Source organism: Nerophis ophidion, linkage group LG21 (assembly GCF_033978795.1).
Source record: "Nerophis ophidion isolate RoL-2023_Sa linkage group LG21, RoL_Noph_v1.0, whole genome shotgun sequence".
NCBI lineage: Eukaryota > Metazoa > Chordata > Actinopteri > Syngnathiformes > Syngnathidae > Nerophis > Nerophis ophidion.
The window spans coordinates 27,111,900-27,133,796 of record NC_084631.1 but is presented as its reverse complement, the minus strand read 5'-3'; the positions used below and the strand labels follow the sequence as shown (position 1 = coordinate 27,133,796).

The 21,897-nt window shown below is 40.9% G+C and overlaps 1 protein-coding gene across 4 annotated transcripts in view; it reads left to right on the top strand.

The window, feature by feature from the left end:
- pals2b (protein associated with LIN7 2, MAGUK p55 family member b) overlaps nt 1-19,689 on the top strand; it is an 80,747-nt gene extending 61,058 nt beyond the window's left edge. For all 4 annotated transcript variants that reach the window (XM_061882401.1, XM_061882402.1, XM_061882399.1 and 1 more), the window contains 9 exons: nt 1,556-1,708; nt 1,770-1,997; nt 9,677-9,808; nt 9,877-9,973; nt 15,950-16,018; nt 16,092-16,253; nt 16,323-16,525; nt 18,598-18,726; nt 18,793-19,689. In XM_061882401.1, coding sequence (XP_061738385.1) covers nt 1,556-1,708; nt 1,770-1,997; nt 9,677-9,808; nt 9,877-9,973; nt 15,950-16,018; nt 16,092-16,253; nt 16,323-16,525; nt 18,598-18,726; nt 18,793-18,969 — 1,350 coding nt within the window. In that variant the 3' untranslated portion in view covers nt 18,970-19,689. The remainder of the gene's footprint in view (nt 1-1,555; nt 1,709-1,769; nt 1,998-9,676; nt 9,809-9,876; nt 9,974-15,949; nt 16,019-16,091; nt 16,254-16,322; nt 16,526-18,597; nt 18,727-18,792) is intronic.
- The last annotated feature ends 2,208 nt before the right edge of the window (nt 19,690-21,897 follow it).

The following is a 21,897-nucleotide window of genomic DNA, read 5'->3' as shown; positions in this document are numbered from 1 at the left end:
AAATTGTAGAAATAAAATAAAACCTTAAATTGGGGAATCTACAGCAAAAAGGAACACTGTAAAGAGAAAAGGCTGAAATGTTGATTATTTTTGCTTGGTTTTTATGTTGATCCTAATAACTAATGAAAATACAAAGCTTTGTCTTTTAATATTCATATAATTTTTAGCTGGTTTATAAAACAACAAATAAATCAAAGTTTGGATAAACAGCAAGCGGGGGCATCGTTTATTTCTGTTAATTATTGAATTGTTCAACCTAAATATTATGGATGGATGGACTTCATCTTGTAGCAAGTTTATCTTAACAGGAGTAAAGAATTCAATAAAAACTAGAGATGTCAGATAAATGCTTTAAAATTTAATATCGGAAATTATTGGTATCGGTTTCAAAATTATCTGTATCGGTTTTAGAAAAAGTAAAATTTATGACTTTTTAAAACGCCACTGCGTACATGGACGTAGGGAGAAGTACAGAGCGCCAATAAACCTTAAAGGCACTGACTTTGCGTGCCAGCCCGGTCACATAATATCTACGGCCTTTCACATACACAAGTGAATGCAATGCATACTTGGTCAACAGCCATACAGGTCACACTGAGGGTGGCCGTATAAACAACTTTAACACTGTTAAAAATATGCGCCACACTGTGAACCCACACCAAACAAAAATGACAAACACAATTCGGGAGAACATCCACACCGTAACACAACATAAACACAACAGAACAAATACCCAGAATCCCTTGCAGCACTAACTCTTCCGGGAAACTACAATACACACCCCACACTAATCCCCACCCCACCTCAACCTCCTTATGCTCTCTCAGGGAGAGCATGTCCCAAATTCTAAACTGCTGTTTTGAGGCATGTAAAAAAAAAAATGCACTTTGTGACTTCCATCCATCCATTTTCGACTGCTTATTCCCTTTCAGGGTCGCGGGGGGCGCTGGCACCTATCTCAGCTACTTTGTGACTTTAATAATAAATATCACAGTGCCATGTTGGCATTTTTTTTCCATAACTTGAGTTGATTTGTTTGCGAAAAACATTGTTGCATTGTTTAATGCATCCAGCGGGGCATCACAACAAAATTAGGCATAATAATGTGTTAATTCCACAACTGTATATATCGGTATCGGTTGATATCGGTAAGAGTTGGACAATATCGGATATCGGCAAAAAGCCATTATCGGACATCTCTCATAAAAACTGTCTTGATATTAGTGGCCATGTGAAAACAAACTCTTCCTAGACGCAAAATAAGTGTTATAGACAAGGTTTATAAGACTACACTTAATAATAACTCATTGATTGCGTGAAACTTCTTGTTTCATCCAATCCAATGAGTGCACGACTTGTGAGTCCGCCTTAAAGCTGCAGTACCAAATGACATGTTTTGAACCAAAGAAACACAAGAAGACCCATTTTAGAGAAGCAAACTCCTCCCCAAAGTCTGAATGTGTTTTTATTGCAAGCCTCTCTGTGAGTCTTGAATAAATGATGACATCTCTCCTCATCTAAAATAGGTTACATAACCCTTCCTTTTTCTCCTCAGTCCCTCCTCGAGGCGCACGACATGGTGGCCTCCAAGTGCTACGAAGTCCCGCCCCCTGCCGAGATGGCCAACGACGCGGCAGTGAACAGCGCTCTGATGCAGGCGGACGCCGTGCGCATGATCGGCATCCGAAAGAAGGCCGGCGAGCCTCTGGTGAGTGTGACGGAATCTTTAAGAAGTGCCAGCAAAGATCACGATCCCCCCCCCCCCGCAGGGCGTAACCTTTCGCGTGGAGAAAGACGACCTGGTCATCGCGCGGATTCTCCACGGCGGCATGATTGACAGGCAGGGGCTGCTTCACGTGGGCGACATCATCAAGGAGGTGAACGGCAAGGATGTGGGCAACAATCCCACCGAGCTCCAGGAAATGCTGAAGGACTGCAGCGGGGGCATCACCCTCAAAATCCTGCCAAGCTACCGCGACGCCCCCGCACCTGCACAGGTACGCACAGTATGCCGACGCAATGAAAGTCAGGTGATGGGCAGCGGAAATGGAAGAAAGCATTCCCCCAATTCATGCCATGAATCACAGCCCACGTGCCATGTAGTCTTTTATTGACGCCCAGCAGTTCAAGGCACACAAAGTCAGTCAAGCGCACAAAAACGGAATGAGGGATGATGCGTGGCGCAGTGGGAGAGTGGCCGTGCGCAACCCGAGGGTCACTGGTTCAAATCCCACCTAGAACCAACCTCGTCACGTCCGTTGTGTCCTGAGCAAGACACTTCACCCTTGCTCCTGATGGGTGCTGGTTGGCGCCTTGCATGGCAGCTCCCTCCATCAGTGTGTGAATGTGTGTGTGAATGGGTAAATGTGGAAGTAGTGTCAAAGCGCTTTGAGTACCTTGAAGGTAGAAAAGCGCTATACAAGTACAACCCAAAAAAAAAAAGTCTGCAGCTCGGGGCAGCATCTTTTTTGGATGTGACTTTTATTGGCTAGTTTTTACTGCTTCCTCCGGCTGCCTGTTTCATTTAATCACACAGAGAACGTACGCTTCCTGGCAAAAGCCTCACTTGTTGGCGCAGCTTCAACATCTGCGGCTGGTGCAGTTTGATGCAATGTGGCAAAAACTGGGAGTCTTTTGCTGTGTAAGCACACACGGCCCATCATTAGCTGATACCAGGATTGCGCAGTATATATCACTTTTTTTTATATGGGGATAATGCATGTTAATGACACATTCGAGCTGTGTCACAAAAATTTGACAGCGACAAGTGAACAGACGCATCCTCAACGCAGTGTAGCATGCTTGCTCGCTACTGATGTCTCTACACAATGGGTGTCAAACTCTGGCCCCCGGGCCATATTTTGGCCCGCCGTGTAATTTAATTTGGCCCTTGAGGCAATATCAAATTAACATTACAGCTGGCCTGCCGTTATTACACAGAAACGGTGCCGCTGTAACACCGCAATTTCTCACACTTGCCAATCCTACCGAAGTTCAATCCCCCTCCCGAAAATCTCCTGGGGCAAGCATTCTTCCGATTTCCACCCGGACAACAATATTGAGGGCGTGTCTTAAAGGCACTGCCTTTAGCATTCTCTACAACATGTCGTCACGTCCGCATTTCCTCCATACAAACAGCGTGCAGGCCCACTCGCATAATTTATGCGGCTATTACACACACATAAGTGAATGCAAGGCATACTTGGTCAACAGCCATAGAGGTCACACTGAGGGTGGCCGTATAAACAACTTTACCACTGTTACAAATATGCGCCACACTGTGAACTCACACCAAACAAGAATGACAAACACATTTCGGGAGAACATCTGCACTGTAACACAACAAAACAAATACCAGAACCCCTTGCAGCACTAACTCTTTTGGGGCGCTACAATATATTTTGATGTTTACCTCAGAAGGCTGCAAATAGAAAAGAGGCATTAAACTTGTATTTAAATTTTATTTGATATGCCATTGATATTTTTTTAATTATTATTATTATTATTTGAAACTCGATTTTGCATGTCACTATAAAGTTACTGTATATAAGCCTTGCTTGTTCAATGTTCAATGCAAAACTTGTTTGGGTCCCTATTAAAAGGTTAATTTGTTCAACCTTCAGTTTTAAATTTTGGCCCACTCTGTATTTGAGTTTGACACCCCTGCTCTACACAGTGCTAAGCCACTCCTACAGTAAGTCAGCAATCCTCGCCTCCAACTATTAAAAGTACCCACTGGAGGACCAGGAAAAACTAAAATTCCACACTACACATTAGGGCTGGGCGATATGGCCTTTTATTATTATCTGAATATTTTCAAGCCATATCACGATACACGATATATATCTCGATATTTTGCCGTAGCCTTGAATGAACACTTGATGCATATGATCACACCAGTATGATGATTCTATTGTGACGAGTTGGTCCCAAGGTGATGCGGGTTTCGTTCCTCCAAGTATGCAGTGTGCAGGTAGGAAATGATTCATTTTAGAATAAAACAGACTTAGAAGAAACCAAAAGAGCTAGCATGGGAGCTAGGAAACAGTAAAGGGCCTTAGCATGGAAGCTAGGATAAACAGAACCGAGAACAGACGTCGCCACTTGTTGCGTATGGCAAATTAGGATGCAAGGCAGATTGACGGGAGAAGGCAGGCTAAATAATGACAGTCATAACAACACAGGTGCGCGGCAGGAGCAAGCGGCAGGTGAAAACAATGAGAAACCATGGAAACAAACTGAGAGGCGCACAAACCAGAACCGAATGATTCCAAAACAAACAGAAAACACAAAAAGACTCAAAAATCTAAATCAAAATATGATCCGCTGCCGGATCATAACATTTAGGTGTCTACATTAAAACATTCTTGTTCATACTGCATTAACATTTGCTCATTTTAAACTTTCATGCAGAGAGGGAAACCACAATTAAGTCAATTTACCAAAACTGTATTTATTAAACTGTTATTTAGCAGTGGCACAAACATTGTCATTTCAAAACAGAAAGTGCAAGTTTGTCAGACATTTTAAAGCAAGATATTAGTGCACTTTTGTGCATGATGTCACCAAGATGACATCAAAACAACACTAAATTAAAGTGCACTTTTTGTACAGAATGCAACTACAATAGTTAAAAACAAATAAAGTGCACTTTTGTGCATGATGACATACAAGATATTTCAATAAGTGTCAAATAAAAATGAGCTGCGTAACAGGAAATCAAATAGTGTATGTCCTTTGCTTTGTGGTAGGTTTCTACGGACGTTATTAAATTCTGTTGTTGACCATTTTTTTCATACGATCTGAAAATGATTGCCTTAGCATTCTGTGGGTATGGCACCAAACGGAGATGTTGATATGCAGTTTCAAGCACTCTTCATTCTCTAGCGGGTGACTTTTTAAATTATGCTACATATTAGCAGTATGTGCTACTTTTTGTAGCAATGCTTTTGCCGCATACTTGTTCGACATATTCCGGCTTTAAGCCAAACCACCGCCAGACGATGGACCCTGTGCTGTTTTTCTTAGGAATTAATTCTTCCTTTATTTGATACCAGATTCACACCTTCTCTCTTTTGTATTACCACTCGCACCACTCCGCTAGCATCACAGCTTATGTTACCCATGCTGCTACCTCTCATGCGAGGGCGTATGACGTGACAGTATGTGACGTATGTAAGAAGGTGCACTTGTCTGTGAGTAGGAGAGACAAGAAAGAGTGAAAAAAGCCTACAGTGTAATACCTGCAGCTAAAAGCAACTACATGAGAACGTATACTCGAGTATCAAGATAGTCATTTTCTCTATCGCACAGAGGAAAAACCCGCGATATATCGAGTATATCGATATATTGCCTGCCCTACTACACATCGTAGGGGAATGTGCTAACCACTAAGTTAGAGCTTTTGAATGTAAATGAATGTGGGCAGATACAAATATGGACAGTAATGATAGCTATTTGTATAGTTTCAGGTCGATACCACAAAGGTTAGATCGATATTTTTACGTTCAAAAATTACAAATATATTGACCCCGTAACTACTTGGTATTAGATTTATAACAAATGTCACTGTAAAGTGTTAAAAAACAGAATATTTGTGCTTATTATATTTCCAGTGAAGGGAATTACATTTATATAGCGCTTTTCCATAGTGACTCAAAGCGCTTTACATAGGGAAAGCCATGATCTAAGTAGCATTTAAACCAGTGTGGTTGGCACTGAGAACAGGTGGGTTAAGTATCTCGCGCAAAGACACAACTGCAGTGGCTTGGCTGGTGCAAGCGTGGATCGAACCTGGAACCCTCTAGTTGCTGGCACGGCCGCTCTACAAACCGTGTCGATAGAAGCATGTTCTAAGTGAAAGCAATCAGATATTAACAGTAAATTAGCAAGTAAAATAATAATAATTTTGAGACAATAATACAATTGGAAATTCTGTAGTATGTTAGCGCTTACGTCAGCTACATTAAAACATTCTTGTTCATACTGCATTAATATATGCTCATTTTAAAGGGGAACATTATCACCAGACCTATGCAAGCGTCAATATATACCTTGATGGTGCAAAAAAAAAGACCATCTATTTTTTTAACCGATTTCCGAACTCTAAATGGGTGAATTTTGGCAAATTAAACGCCTTTCTGTTTATCGCGCTGGAGGCGATGACGTCAGAATGTGACGTCGCCGAGGTAACACACCCACCATTTTCATTTTCAACACATTACAAATACCGGGTGTCAGCTCTGTTATTTTCCGTTTTTTTGACTATTTTTTGGAACCTTGGAGACATCATGCCTCGTCGGTGTGTTGTCAGAGGGTGTAACAACACTAACAGGGAGGGATTCAAGTTGCACCACTGGCCCGAAGATGCCAAAGTGTCTGCCGCCAGACCCCCATTGAATGTGCCAGAGTGTCTCCACGATGCTAAGGCAGACATGGCACAGAGATGTATGGGTAACCTGCAGATACATTTGCAACGATAGTCAACAAAATCACAAAGGTGAGTTTGTTTGATGTTGACTGCCAGCTAATCGATGCTAACATGCTACGCTAATCGATGCTAACATGCTATTTACCGGCGGTGCTAAAGCAGACATGGAACAGCGATGTATGGATCACCTGTAGATGCATTTGCAACTATGTTACGTTTCCTTCCACCCACATTTAATGCGAAAAAAAACACCAATCGACGGATTTAAGTTGCTCCAGTGTCAAAAGATGCGAAAGTCCTGATCGTTTGGTCCGCACATTTTACCGGCGATGCTAACGCAGCTATTCGGCCATGCTATGGCTATGAATAGCGTCAATAGCTATTCGCTCAATAGCTTCAGTTTCTTCTTCAATATTTTCATACCCCAACCATCTGTTTCAATACATGCGTAATCTGTTGAATCGCTTCAGTCGCTGAAATCCGAGTTTGAATCCGAGCTAATGTCGCTATATCTTGCTGTGCTATTCCCATTGTTTGTTTACATTGGCAGCACTGTGTGACGTCACAGGGAAATGGCCAGTGTCTTCGCAGAGAGCCGAAAATAAGGCACTTTAAAGCTTTATTTAGGGATATTCCGAGACCGGTAAAATTTTGAAAAAAACTTCAAAAAATACAACAAGCCACTGGGAACTGATTTTTATTGTTTTTAACCCTTTTGAAATTGTTATAATGTTCCCATTTAAACGTTCATGGAGAGAGGGAAATCACTAAGTCAATTTACCAATACTGTATTTGTTAAACAGTTATTAAGCAGTGTCACAAACCTTCAAAACAGAAAGTGCAAGATTGTCAGAGACATTTTAAAACAAGCTATTAGTGCACTTTTGTGCATGATAACACTAAGATGACTTATCAAAACAACACTAAATTAAAGTGCACCTTTTGTACAGAACGCCACTACAATAGTTTAATACAAATAAAGTGCACTATTGTGCATGATGTCACAAGATATTTCAATAACTGTCAAATAAAAATGAGCCATATAATAGGAAATCAAATAGTGTGTGTCCTTTAAATAAATAAATAAATGGGTTGTACTTGTATAGCGCTTTTCTACCTTCAAGGTACTCAAAGCGCTTTGACACTACTTCCACATTTACCCATTCACACACACATTCACACACTGATGGAGGGAGCTGCCATGCAAGGCGCCAACCAGCAACCATCAGGAGCAAGGGTGAAGTGTCTTGCTCAGGACACAACGGACGTGACGAGGTTGGTTCTAGGTGGGATTTGAACCAGTGACCCTCGGGTTGCGCACGGCCACTCTCCCACTGCGCCACGCCGTCCCCATTTGCTATGTGGTAAGTTCCTGCGGACGTTATCTCCTTCTGTTGTGGACAATTTTTTTCATATGGTGTTGATCTGGGAATGGAAGACGCCAGGCTCTAATAGGTCGGAGCATTTTGTTGAGTGGCACCGGCCGGAGATGTTGACATGCGGAGTTTCAAGCACTTATCCTTCTCCAGCAGGTGACTTTTCGAATGATGCTACAAATTAGCAGTACTTTTTGTAGCAACGCTTTTGCCACATACTTGACATTATACGGTTGTCTGTTCAACATATTCCCGGTTGAAGCCAAACCACCGCTAGACGATGGAGCCCCTGCTGTTTTTCTTGGGAATCAATTCTTCTTCCTTCATTTGTTACAAGATTCGCACCTTCTTTCTCTCTCTCGTATTACCACTTGCACCGCTAGCATCACAGCTAACGTTACCCATGCCGCTACCTGTCTGCTCCACGAGCGCATATGACGTTGTACGCGCGACAGTATGTGACGTATGTGAGAAGGTGCGCTTGTTTTATGTCTCTGTGCGAAGGAGAGACAAGAAAGAGTGGGAAGAGCCTGTAGTGTAATGCCCGCAGCTAAAACCAACGTGTACTCGAATATCACGATATAGTCATTTTCTATATCGCACAGAGACAAACACACGATATGGCTCGGTTGGTAGAGCGGCTGTGCCAGCAACTTCAGGGTTGCAGGTTCAATGCCCGTTTCCGCCATCCTAGTCACTGCCGTTGTGTCCTTGGGCAAGACACTCTACCCGCCTGCTCCCAGTGCCACCCACACTGGTTTAAAAAAAAAAAAAAGTAACTTAAATATTGGGTTTTACAATGTAACGCGCTTTTAGTCACTTGAGAAAAAGCGCTATTTAAATATAATTCACTTCACTTATATCGAGTATATTCGATGTATCGCCCAGCCCTACGTCAGCAGCAAACTCCTTTTTGAAATATGATCAGTATATAGTAGGGGTGTAACGGTACACAAAAATTTTGGTTCGGTATGTGTATATATATATATATATATATATATATATATATATATATATATATATATATATATATATATATATATATATATGTGTATATGTATATGTAGGTATGGTGTTCTTGGGATGCAACTCAGTATTCTTCTTCCTCCAAACACGACGAGTTGAGTTTATACCAAAATGGATACATGGATGATACAGCAGAGGATTGGGAGAATGTCATGTGGTCAGATGAAACCAAAATAGAACTTTTTGGTATAAACTCAACTCGTCGTGTTTAGAGGAAGAAGAATACTGGGTTGCATCCCAAGAACACCACACCTACTGTGAAGCATGGGGGTGGAAACATCATGCTTTGGGGCTGTTTTTCTGCTAAGGGGACAGGACGATTGATCCGTGTTAAGGAAAGAATGAATGGGGCCATGTATCGTGAGATTTTGAGCCAAAACCTCCTTCCATCAATGAGAGCTTTGAATGGTTGACCAAATACTTATTTTCCACCATAATTTACAAATAAATTCTTTAAAATTCCTACAATGTGAATTCTTGGATTTTTTTTTCACATTCTGTCTCTCACAATTGAAGTGTACCTATGATGAAAATTACAGACCTCTGTCATCATTTTAAGTGGTAGAACTTGCACAACACTTTTTTGCCCAACTGTATATCATTATTGCAGGCGGCTGCCATACAGTATAAATCAAAATCAAGATTTTAGGCCCTGCCGCCCATCTCTACCTGGTATTATCTTAGTACCTGGTCAGCTGAGCGTTCCGATCCAATGGCACCATCGTGATCTTAAAGGTTTTCTTGGGAACACAAAGCAAACATTCCACAATCTCCACTTTGCCTTCAGTCTCCCGTCGCTCACATACCAACAGTCAATGAGGTGTCTTCTAACTGCTGCCCACAGGTCTACGTGCGGCCGTACTTCGACTACGACCCGGCCCACGACAACCTCATTCCTTGTCGCGAGGCGGGCATGGTGTTTCAGAGAGGCGACATCCTCCAGATCGTCAACAGAGAAGATCCCAACTGGTGGCAGGTGAGGCTAGAAAGTCCTAAAAGATCTCCAGGGACGAGTGTCACATTGTTCTCTGTCCTCACTCACAGGCGTGCCATATGGTGGGCGGGGCCACGGGACTGATACCCAGTCAGTTCTTGGAGGAGAAGAGGAAGGCGTTTGTACCACGGGACTTTGATGGATCAGGTAGCGCACACGAGCTGATGGAGTCCCAGATACAAATGGCCGACTGCTTCAAGCTCACACCCGAATACCAAAACAATTCAGAATAGATATGGTCCATCAGGTTGTTTTTACTGGTTGCCATACTGATCATCCATGAGCGCGATCGACTGATACTAAAACTGATCACGTTTTAACTGTACATTGTTCTATTTCTTCACGTGACTACTGTTGACAGTTGAACAGTATCAACAACTAGTTCCTTCATCTCTCGCAGTAAATACACTTGTTTGAGCAAAACAAAGTCAATAATACACACTCTTTTACATCCTTTGGTTTCTGCCCTCAAAAGTCTTCCGGTGTCCAGAAAATAATTACATGAGTTTGTAAACATAACATATTAAAAAAAGAAATACTTTGAGAAAATAAAAATATTAAACAAATCACTTTAGTATCGATCATATTCTGATACTATGGTATCGACACCACCGATTTATGGATCGATCCGCCCTTCTCTTACGTGTTGTGTACCGACTGCTGATATGCCAACAGTTGTTGTTATCCTCTCTCTAAACCAGGGGTCACCAACCTTTTTGAAACCTGGAGCTACTTCTTGGGTACTGATTAATGCGAAGGGCTACCACTTTGATACACACTTAAATAAATTGCCAGAAATAGCCACTTTGCTCCATTTACCTTTAACTCTGTTATTATTGATAATTAATGATATTTATCTTTGTGGAAACAATGATCATCTTATGGTTTCTCACAATAAATATATATAAAAACAGATGAAGTATTTTTATAAATATATTTCAACTCTTTAAAATTCAAAATTCCACCGAAAAAAAGAAGAGAAAAACTAGCTAATTCGAATCTTTTTGAAAAAATTAAAAAAAAATAATTAATGGAACAGAATTTTTCCTGCTTAAGATTAATTTTAGAATTTTGATGACATGTTTTGAATAGGTTAAAATCCAATCTGCACTTTTTTAGAATATATAACAAATTGGACCAAGCTATTTGAAGAAATATTTCACAAATATTCTTCGTCGAAAAAACAGAAGTTAAAATGAAGAATTAAATTAAAATGCATTTATTATTCTTTACAAAAAAACAAAAAACAAACTTGAACATTGATTTAAATTGTCTGGAAAGAAGAGGTAGGAATTTAAAAGCTACAAAAGTGTATGTGTTTAAAAATCCTAAAATCATTTTTAAGGTTGTATTTTTTCTCAAATTGTCTTTCTGAAAGTTATAAGAAGCAAAGTAATAAATCGAATGAATATATTTAAACAAGTGAAGACCAAGTCTTTAAAATATTTTCTTGGATTTTCAAATTCTATTTGAGTGTTTTCTCTCTTAGAATTAAAAATGTCGAGCAAAGTGAGACCAGCTTGCTAGTAAATAAATACAATTTAAAAAAATAGAGACAGCTCACTGCCACTGCTAAGTGCTGCCATTTGAGCTATTTTTAGAACAGGCCAGCGGGCGACTCATCTGGTCCTTACAGGCTACCTGGTGCCCGCGGGCACCGCATTGGTGACCCCTGCTCTAGACCTTTCTTAATCTACTTCTGAATTTCCAGTTAAAATCTGCTTATTTTCTGCTGTAACATAGAGCCATTACACTCCTGAAACTTTACTTAGCACCTATTTCTTAGTGTTGTTTCAAGCTAGCTTGGTTTAGCTATCAGTATGCCTGCTCCTGGCTTGCTTTTGGTCCGTAACATCCATCCATCCATCCATCCATTTTCTACCGCTTGTCCCTTTTGGGGTCGCTGGAGCCTATCTCACCTGCATTCAGGGGGTAGGCGGGGTATACCCTGGACAAGTCGCCACCTCATTGCAGGGTCTGTAACATGTTTTGCCACGTCCTCCAGTGATAAAGTTAATGAGAAATGCAGTTAATTTTATTCGTGATGGAGGTGATTAATAGTATCTTCGGGAAAGCTGCTCCACACATAATTAGCTCCTAAACCAGGAGTAGGGAACCTATGGCTTTAGAGCCAGATGTGGCTCTTTTGATGTCTGCATCTAGCTCTCAGATAAAAATAGCCGACATTGCTTAACACGATAAGTAATGAATAATTCCGCTGGTAATCACAGTGTTAAAAATAACGTTCAGAATATAAAACATTCTCATGCATCTTAATCCATCAATCCGTTTTCTTCCGCACCTGTTCATTAATGGTAAGAATTATTTTATGTATTATTAGTTAACTTCAGAACAACAATGTTATTAATAATAAAAAGAGACTTATTATACTAAAAAAATGTTGGTCTTACTTAAAAATGCACACATACAGTTGTATTCAATGTTAGAAAAAATTGTACGGCTCTCACGGAAATACATTTTAAAATATTTGGCTTCCATGGCTCTCTAAGCCAAAAAGGTTCCCGACCCCTGTCCTAGACACTTGTTAGCCAGAGGACTAAAAATAAATATATTGTCACACATAGGGGATATGCGTTAAGTCATTTATTAGAAATGGCGATTACGCACTTTGACCTATACTAATCTGTGGCCAATCATTTGACACATCCCTCATAATATATTTTATTTGGAAGCGCTTTTCTAAATACTCAGACACTTTACAATAAGCAATAAAAGTAACATTCTTAGAATTGAAACAGTTTTATCAGAACTGGACAACAAGTCATTTGAGTCCTAATATGTATAAACACACGATAAAAGGGAACTGTATTACTCATTTATTTTATAATACCAAGTCCATCTATTTTTTATTAACAATCTAATTTATATTCTATAAACACCTTTCACAACAATTATTTCACCCACCTTCATCACTTAACTAACATTTGCTGCTTGTACCCATTTCCTAAAATGTGTCTTCATCATGTAATATGGTTCTCGCCCGGAAAAGGGTGGAGTGCCATCTCCGGGTTGGGGAGGAGACCCTGCCCCAAGTGGAGGAGTTCAAGTACCTAGGAGTCTTGTTCTCGAGTGAGGGAAGAGTGGATCGTGAAATCGACAGGCGGATCGGTCTTCAGTAATGCGGACGTTGTACCGATCCGTTGTGGTGAAGAAGGAGCTAAGCCGGAAGGCAAAGCTCTCAATTTACCGGTCGATCTACGTTCCCATCCTCACCTATGGTAATGAGCTTTGGGTTATGACCGAAAGGATAAGATCACGGGTACAATCGGCCAAAATTAGTTTCCTCCCCCGGGTGGCGGTGCTCTCCCTTAGAGATAGGGTGAGAAGCTCTGTCATCCGAGAGGAGATCAAAGTAAAGCCGCTGCTCCTCCACATCGAGAGGAGCCAGATGAGGTGGCTCGGGCATCTGGTCAGGATGTCACCCAAACGCCTCCCTAGGGAGGTGTTTAGGGCACGTCCAACCGGTAGGAGGCCACGGGGAAGACCCAGGACACGTTGGGAAGACTATGTCTCCCGGCTGGGCTGGGAATGCCTCGGGATCCCCCGGGAAGAGCTAGACGAAGCGGCTGGGGAGAGGGAAGTCTGGGCTTCCCTGCTTAGGTTGCTGCCCCCGCGACCCGACTAAGCGGAAGAAGATGGATGGACGGATGGATCATGTAATATGATTAAAAACTTTTAGAAAGGTTTTTTTTTTTTTTTTTTACATATATGTGCCATTGTTGTACTTTATAGCTGAAAGTCACACTTTAGTCATGTTCCTGGGTTTTCAATCTCTCCTGTTACCCTAACACATCCCTTTGGTCCACAAGTCACACGAGCCACAGGAAATTGCATCATTCACAGAGTCAGTCCTGTTACCTACTTTTTGTAGACGTTACTCATTTTCAAAATACAATTTTTGTTGAATCACTGTAATGTCCTTATCATCAGCATGCTGTTTGCATAAATGTCTTGTAGCTAGGGATGTAACGATAAACGATATAATGAAAAAGTGCCGTAAAACTTCTCACGGTTAGTGTTTTCAATTAAAATGATCATAAAACCATCACTGAGAAACTCAAGAAACAGTGATATTACTCATTTATCGGAGAAGCCCTATTAGATTGAATACTAACAAGCCATTAACGTCTTTCCCCATTAAAAAAAAAAACAACAACCCCCAATCTAAACTTCTATAAGCAAGATATTACTAAGTCATTAAAATAAGATATTGAATTGTCTACATTGAACCTACAAGCTGTGCTCTCTTAGATGAGAACCGATAGTCAGAGGAATATGTCAACAGGTAGTGAATTTGAGTGACGTCACATAAACCAGACGTGATGTACCCTCCACTTGTTTTTTTTCTGTATCATTGAAAAACACTAAAATTACAAAGATTACAACGGAAGAAGATAAACATATTAAAGCACTCAAGTAAAAATAATACAACTCTTAAGTAAATATTATTATATAACATATTTATTCTATCAACAAGTTATAGTGTGGCTATTTAATTTATGAAATACAACTTGGCTATAAGTGTGTATGATTATAGTTTGAGCACATTCAACAATTAGGCGATCATTTTGATGACATTAACTATGATGTAAAATGTTCACATCGTTACATGTATCTATATTTCATGTATTCATATTTTTTTGCCAAAAACTCAGTCCTGTTACTCAAATGAATCATCCCCAAGGAAGCTTTAAAACAAATCACAAACAATGTTGCCAGAAATGTGCCAAAACAGATTTAGAGTAGCTTAAAGGCCTACTGAAATGAGATTTTCTTATTTAAACGGGGATAGCTGGTCCATTCTATGTCATACTTGATCATTTCGCGATATTGCCATATTTTTGCTGAAAGGATTTAGTAGAGAACATCCACGTTAAAGTTTGCAACTTTTGGTCGCTAACAGAAAAGCTCTGCCTTTACCGGAAGTCGCAGACGATGACGTCACATGTTGATGGCTCTCCACATCTTCACATTGTTTTTAATGGGAGCCTCCAGCAAAAAGCTATTCGGACCGAGAAAACGACAATTCCCCCATTCATTTGAGCGAGGATGAAAGATTTGTGTTTGAGGATATTGATAACGATGACTAGAAAAAAAAAAGAAGAAAGAAAACGCGATTGCATTGGGACAGATTCAGATGTTTTAGACACATTTACTAGGATAATTCTGGGAAATCCCTTATCTTTGTATTGTGTTTTAGAGAGTTTAACAGTACCTGATAGTCGGAGGTGTGTGTTCACGGGTGTCTTGAGGCCAGTGTCTCAGGGAAGTCGACAACAGCTTTATGGACGGCGCAAGCTAAGCTGATCTCCGGTAAGAAGCGACTTTTTACCACAATTTTCTCACCGAAACCTGCTGGTTGACATTCGGTCGGGATCCATGTTCGCTTGACCGCTCTGATCCATAGTAAAGTTTCACCTCCGGGAATTTTAAACAAAGAATCACCGTCTGTTTGTGTGGCTAAAGGCTAAAGCTTCCCAACTCCATCTTTCTACTTTGACTTTTCCAATATTAATTGAACAAATTGCAAAAGATTCAGCAACACAGATGTCCAAAATTCTGTGTAATTATGCGGTTAAAGCAGACGACTTTTAGCTGTGTGTGTGCGCAACGCTCATATTTCCTAACAGTCCGTGACGTCACGCTTACACGTCATCATTACGCGATATTTTCAAGAAGAAACTCCCGGGAAATTTAAAATTGTAATTTAGCAAACAAAAAGGCTGTATTGGCATGTGTTGCAATGTTAATATTTCATCATTGATATATAAACTATCAGACTGCGTGGTGGATAGTAGTGGGCTTCAGTAGGCCTTTAAATATGTACTTTATCAGATTTAGAGTTAAAAAAGACATAAATCGAAGTTATGTTGAAATCAAAGGGGCGCCACTCGGTGTGATGGAGTGCAGTTAACAGTAAGATCATATTTTGTGAGTCATCTGAACAGGGCCACTTGATGTTTCCCTGGTGGATTAGAGAAGCTGCCTATCTGCTGAGTCAGGTCACGCATAAGGAACTTGATCTTAGTGTGCCAAGATTGCCCTCTAGTGGCTGGCTCGCCACCCACCTGAACTCTTGAAGTGATCTGCCTGTTTTCACAGGCATCCTGTGCGGCACCGTCGCTGGGAAGAAGAAGAAGAAGATGATGTATTTGACGGCCAAGAACGCAGGTGAGGCTCAGTGCATCCTGCTTACATCCTAATTGTGTTGTGACCTCAACGAGACGCATGTTTGCCATGAAAGAGTTTGACAGGCACGAGCTGCAGATCTACGAGGAGGTGGCTAAAGTCCCCGCGTTCCAGAGAAAGACGCTGGTTCTGATCGGTGCTCAGGGCGTGGGGCGACGCAGCCTGAAGAACCGACTCATGGTCCTTCAACCTACCCGCTTCGGCACTACCATACCATGTACGCCGCCGCCTCTAGGGTACCGCCACATCACACCATCATCACTGATCGGACATTTCACCGCCACAGACACATCCCGGCGGCCACGTGACGAGGAGCTGGACGGCAACTCCTACCACTTCACCTCCAGGACGGAGATGGAGGTGGACGTGAAGGCCGGACGCTTCCTGGAGCACGGCGAGTATGACGGCAACCTGTACGGCACCAAGATGGAGTCCATCCATGAAGTGGTGGCCACGGGGCGCACCTGCATCCTGGACGTCAACCCACAGGTAAGACTCGTGGCGCGGGCACAATATTGGGTACACCAATACCACACATCTCATTTAGACATTTAATTGTTCTTATTTCAGTCTAGTGCTGGGCGATATGGCCTTTTTTTAATATCTCAATATTTTTAGGCCGTATCACGATACACAATGTATATTTGATATTTTGCCTTATCCTTAAATTAACACTTGATGCATATAATCACAGCAGTATGATGATTCTATGTGTCTCCATTAAAACATTCTTCTTCATACTGCATTAATATATGCTACCTTTAAAGGCCTACTGAAACCCACTACTACCCACCACGCAGTCTGATAGTTTATATATCAATGATGAAATATTAACATTGCAACACATGCCAATAAGGCCTTTTTAGTTTACTAAATTGCAATTTTCCATTTCCCGGGAGTTTCTTGTTGAAAACGTCGCGGAATGATGACGTGTACGCTTGACGTCACGGACTGTTAGGAAATATGAGCGCTGCACACACACACAGCTAAAAGTTGTCTGCTTTAACCGCATAATTACACAGTATTTTGGAGATCTGTGTTGCTGAATCTTTTGCAATTTGTTCAATTAATATTGGAGAAGTTAGAGTACAAAGATGGAGTTGGGAAGCTTTAGCCTTTAGCCACGCAAACACACGGTGATTCCTTGTTTAAAATTCCCGGAGGTGAAGCTTTACTATGGATCAGAGCGGTCAAGCGAACATGGATCCCGACCACATGTCAACCAGCAGTTTTCGGTGAGAAAATTGTGGTAAAATGTCGCCACTTACCGGAGATCAGCTGAGCTTGTGAGCTATAACTTCCCTCAGACATTGGCCTCAAGACACCCGTGGACAAACCCCTCCGACTATCAGGTACTATTAAACTCACTAAAACACTAGCAACACAATAGAAAGATAAGGGATTTCCCAGAATTATCCTAGTAAATGTGTCTAAAAACATCTGAATCCGTCCCAATGCAATCGCCTTTTTTTTTTTTACTTGATTTTTTTATTTCTTTATTTATTTTTCTAGCCCTTCGCTATCGATATCCTTAAACACGAATCTTTCATCCTCGCTCAAATTAATGGGGAAATTGTCGTTTTCTCGGTCCGATTAGCTCTTTTTGTTGGAGGCTCCCATTATAAACAATGTGAAGATGTGAGAAGCCCTCACACGGGTGACGTCATCGTCTGCTACTTCCGGTAAAGGCAAGGCTTTTCTATCAGCGACCAAAAGTTGCGAACTTTATCGTGGATGTTGTCTACTAAATCCTTTCAGCAAAATATGGCAATATCGCGAACTGATCAAGTATGACGCATAGAATGAACGTGCTATCCCCGTTTGAATAAAAAAATCTAATTTCAGTAGGCCTTTAAACTTTCCTGCAGAAAGTTTAAAATTGACAACTATGTCAATTGACCAAAACTGTATCCATTAAACAGTTATTAAGCAGTGGCACAAACATTAATGTCATTTCAAAATAGAACGTGCAAGATTGTCAGAGACATTTTAAAACAAGCTATGAGTGCACTTTTGTGCATGATGTCACTAAGATGACTTATCAAAACAACACTAAATTAAAGTGCACTTTTAGTACAGAACGCCACTACCATAGTTTAAAACAAATAAAGTGCACTTTTGTGCATGATATTTTAATAACTGTCAAATAAAAATGAGCTGCATAATAGGAAATAAAATCCGTTATGTGATAGGTTACTGCGCTCCTTATGTTCACTATTTTTTTCATACGGTGTTGATGTGGAAATGGTTGCCTCAGTGTGTCAGAAACATTACCGGTAGTTGTTTTTTCTTCTTCTTTTCTCCAGATGACTTTGTTCCCATAGTGGTGTTATCTTATTGGAGATGATTTAGATATTTTTTTGAAATGACTGAACTGAAATAATAAACGTGTAATCATTTTAGGAAGCGGGGAAGGTTTACAAAAGCTATTTTTCCAGTGTCAATCCTATTTATTAAATATGCACATTCTTATTTGAACATTTTAGTTATTATCTGCTGTATTAGAGTGAGTTATATTGCGTTAATAGTACGGTGCACGTGTCCATGGTGTGTCCCTGCAGGCTCTAAAGGTCCTGAAAACGGCAGAGTTCATGCCTTACGTAGTGTTCATCGCGGCGCCTGACTTTGAAACGCTGAAGGCCATGCACAAAGCTGTGGTGGACGCAGGCCTCACTACCAAGCAGCTCACGGTAACACCAAAACCTTACATTGTCCAGTCTGGGTACTTTTTTAAACGTCAAACGTCTTATTGGCAGGATGTGGACTTGAGGAAGACGGTGGACGAGAGTGCCCGCATCCAGAGGGCGTACAGCCACTACTTCGACCTCACTATTGTCAACGACAACCTAGACAAAGCCTTTGAGACGCTACAGGCCGCTGTTGAGAAACTGTGTGGCGAACCTCAGTGGGTCCCCGTCAACTGGGTGTACTGAGGAACCCACACACACAATCCAGCCTGTGTGTGTATTTGCAGGTACAAGGGCCGAAGCGGAGAACAAGAGCTCTGTAACACAAATATTCCTGCAAAAGGTCTCGCTGGAGCCCGCACGCCATGCAACTTTTTTCTACTGTAACTCAAAGGGAAAGAGTGCTTATTTATTTTATAACTTTTTATGAAAGATCTTTCTATTTCATGTGGATTTGCAGCGAGAAAGAACAATAGTCTGCAGCATTTTAAAACAATTATTTATTGTAGTTCGTTGTCTTTTTGCAAGTGTTGTTTTAGTTGAGTCTCCTTCATCTTTTAGCTGCCTAGCTTGAAACACAATCAGAAGACCTGAAAAGAGTGTCATGTATGATCAAATATCTTTATAGTTTTCTCTCATGTGCTTCTTGTTTCTTCTGTACTTTTGTCACCAATCATCCTGCCTGCCTGCCTGCCTGCACTACAAGCCTCATTGTGTTCAATAATCTATGTCAAAGTTGCACAAAACTGGTCCTCACATGGCCTATTCTCCTCAACTAGTGCACACACTCGAGGGTAAACCTCGTCATTCCTTCCGAATGTGAGTCCTTATTTAAATGAGTTTAACCCGGTGGTGCCACAACATAGACAACCTACCGCCTGTTTGCAAGTCTTTTCATAAATCATCACCTTGTGTTTCTACATTTTTACCTGCAATGTTAAGATGAATAAAATTGATTTCATTTCACAGTTGGTTAAGAAAATGTGTAAACTATTAACACAGAATTAGGGGCCTCACCGATTATTCTATTTGATTATAAAAAGGCTTCAATGTAGGGCTGGACATTATGACCTTTTTTTAATATCTCGATATGTTTAGGCCATATCGCGATACATGATCTATATCTCGATATTTTGCCTTAGCCTTGAATGAACACTTATAATCACAGCAGTATGATGATTTTATGTGTCCACATTAAAACATTCTTGTTCATACTGCATTAATATATACCAGGGGTCGGCAACCTTTACCACTCAAAGAGCCATTTTGACCCGTTTCACAAATTAATGAAGACAACGGGAGCCGCAATCATTCTCGCGAATATCTGCTGGTGGTCACCCATGTAACAGTAATGAGGGCGTGCCATGAAGCCATTGCCTTTGACGCCTTCTACAACATGTACAGACAGCTTGCCAGTCCAGTCACATGTATGTGGCTTCCGCAGATACACGCACACGACTGCAAGGCATACTTGGTGACACAGAAGGTTGAAGGTTGCGATATAAAACATTTTAACACTCTTACTAATATGCACCACACTGTGAACCCACACCAAACAAGAATGACAAACACATTTCTGGAGAACATCCACACTGTAACAGATTATAAACGCAACATAACAATTACCCAGAATGCTATGCATCCATGATTCTTTCAGGCTATGTTATACACCCCGCTAGCTCCAAAACCCGCTTCCACTCCCCCTTCTGTGTGTCGGTTGAGGTGGGCGGGGGTGTATAATATAGTCTGGAAGAGTCATGGATGCAAAGGATTCTGAATATTTGTTGTGTTGTGTTACTGTGAGGATGTTCTCCCGAAATGTGTTTGTCATCCTTGTTTGGTGTGGGTCCACAGTGTGGTACATATTAGTAAGAGGGTTAAAGTTGTTTATATCACAACCCTCAGTGTACTCTGTGTCACCCAGTATGCCTTGCAGTCGTGTATGTGTGTCTGCGGAAGCCACATACAACATGTTACTGGACTGGCAAGCTGTCTGTACGCGTTGTAGAAGGGGTTCAAGGCAATGGCTTCATGGCACGCACTTATTACTGTTAAATGGGTGACCACCAGCGGTTATTCGCGAGAACGGTTGCGGCTCCCATTGTCTTCTTTATTTTGTGAAACGCGTCAAATGTAGAGGGCGCTAAAAGTAAAGCCATCACGGCACGCCCTCAATAATGTTGTCCGAGTGAAAATCGAAGAATGTTGACCCCGGGTGATGTCCGGAAGAGACTCCGAGCTTCAGAATAACAATGTTATTACAAAGAATAAGAGACCTATTATACTCTAGAAATGTTGGTTTTACTTAAAAACGCACGCATTTAGTTGTGTTCAGTGTTGAAAAAAATATTATATGGCTCTTAAGGAAATATATTTCGAAATATTTGGCTTTTTGGCTCTCTCAGCCAAAAAGGTTCCCGACCCCTGATCTAGATGCTGGTTAGTTTCTTTTAACCCTGACTCATTTTCTATTCCATTTACCAGTCGGGTGGCATGTATGTGCAAAGTTGACAATTGCCAACGCTAAATGTGCACGTGCATAAAAAAAAAAAAGTTCCCAACTGAGAATCGGTAATTATTGTTTACTTAAAAGAGCTGTTCAACAGACTATGTTCATGAACGTCACATTTCTATTTTTTCATTCAAACCATATCCACAAATGACAAAAACAGTTGTTTTTTGACATTTTGTTTTTTATTAATGAATGTAACTTACAGTCAAGCCAAAAAGACAGCTATATTAAGTGATACATATTCACATTTCGTCCTAACAGGGTTTTACAGCATATTTGGAGTTCTGTAAGCATACATGCAAACAAAAATAAACAAGGAAAACATGAGATAAAAACCTTTACAAACTATACAACACCAAAAAAAAAAAAAAAAAACAGGAGCTGAGCAAGTGGATGGGTTAATTAAAAATCTGCAATATACTGTAAAAAGACACCCCCAACCCCCCCACACACATCATTACCACCAGAACAGGAATGACTGCAAATTCACTTTTGGCATGTCAGGGTTTTAAATAAGGGAGAGAAAATAATCAAAGATAAAACCCACACAAATGAATAGAGGTTTGAATTCATACTGAGGCTGAGACTTTGGTCGGCTTGCTCTTTCCAATATGGCTGACATAGAAATAAGAACAAAAAGAAGAGCTGTACAAGTGAAGATA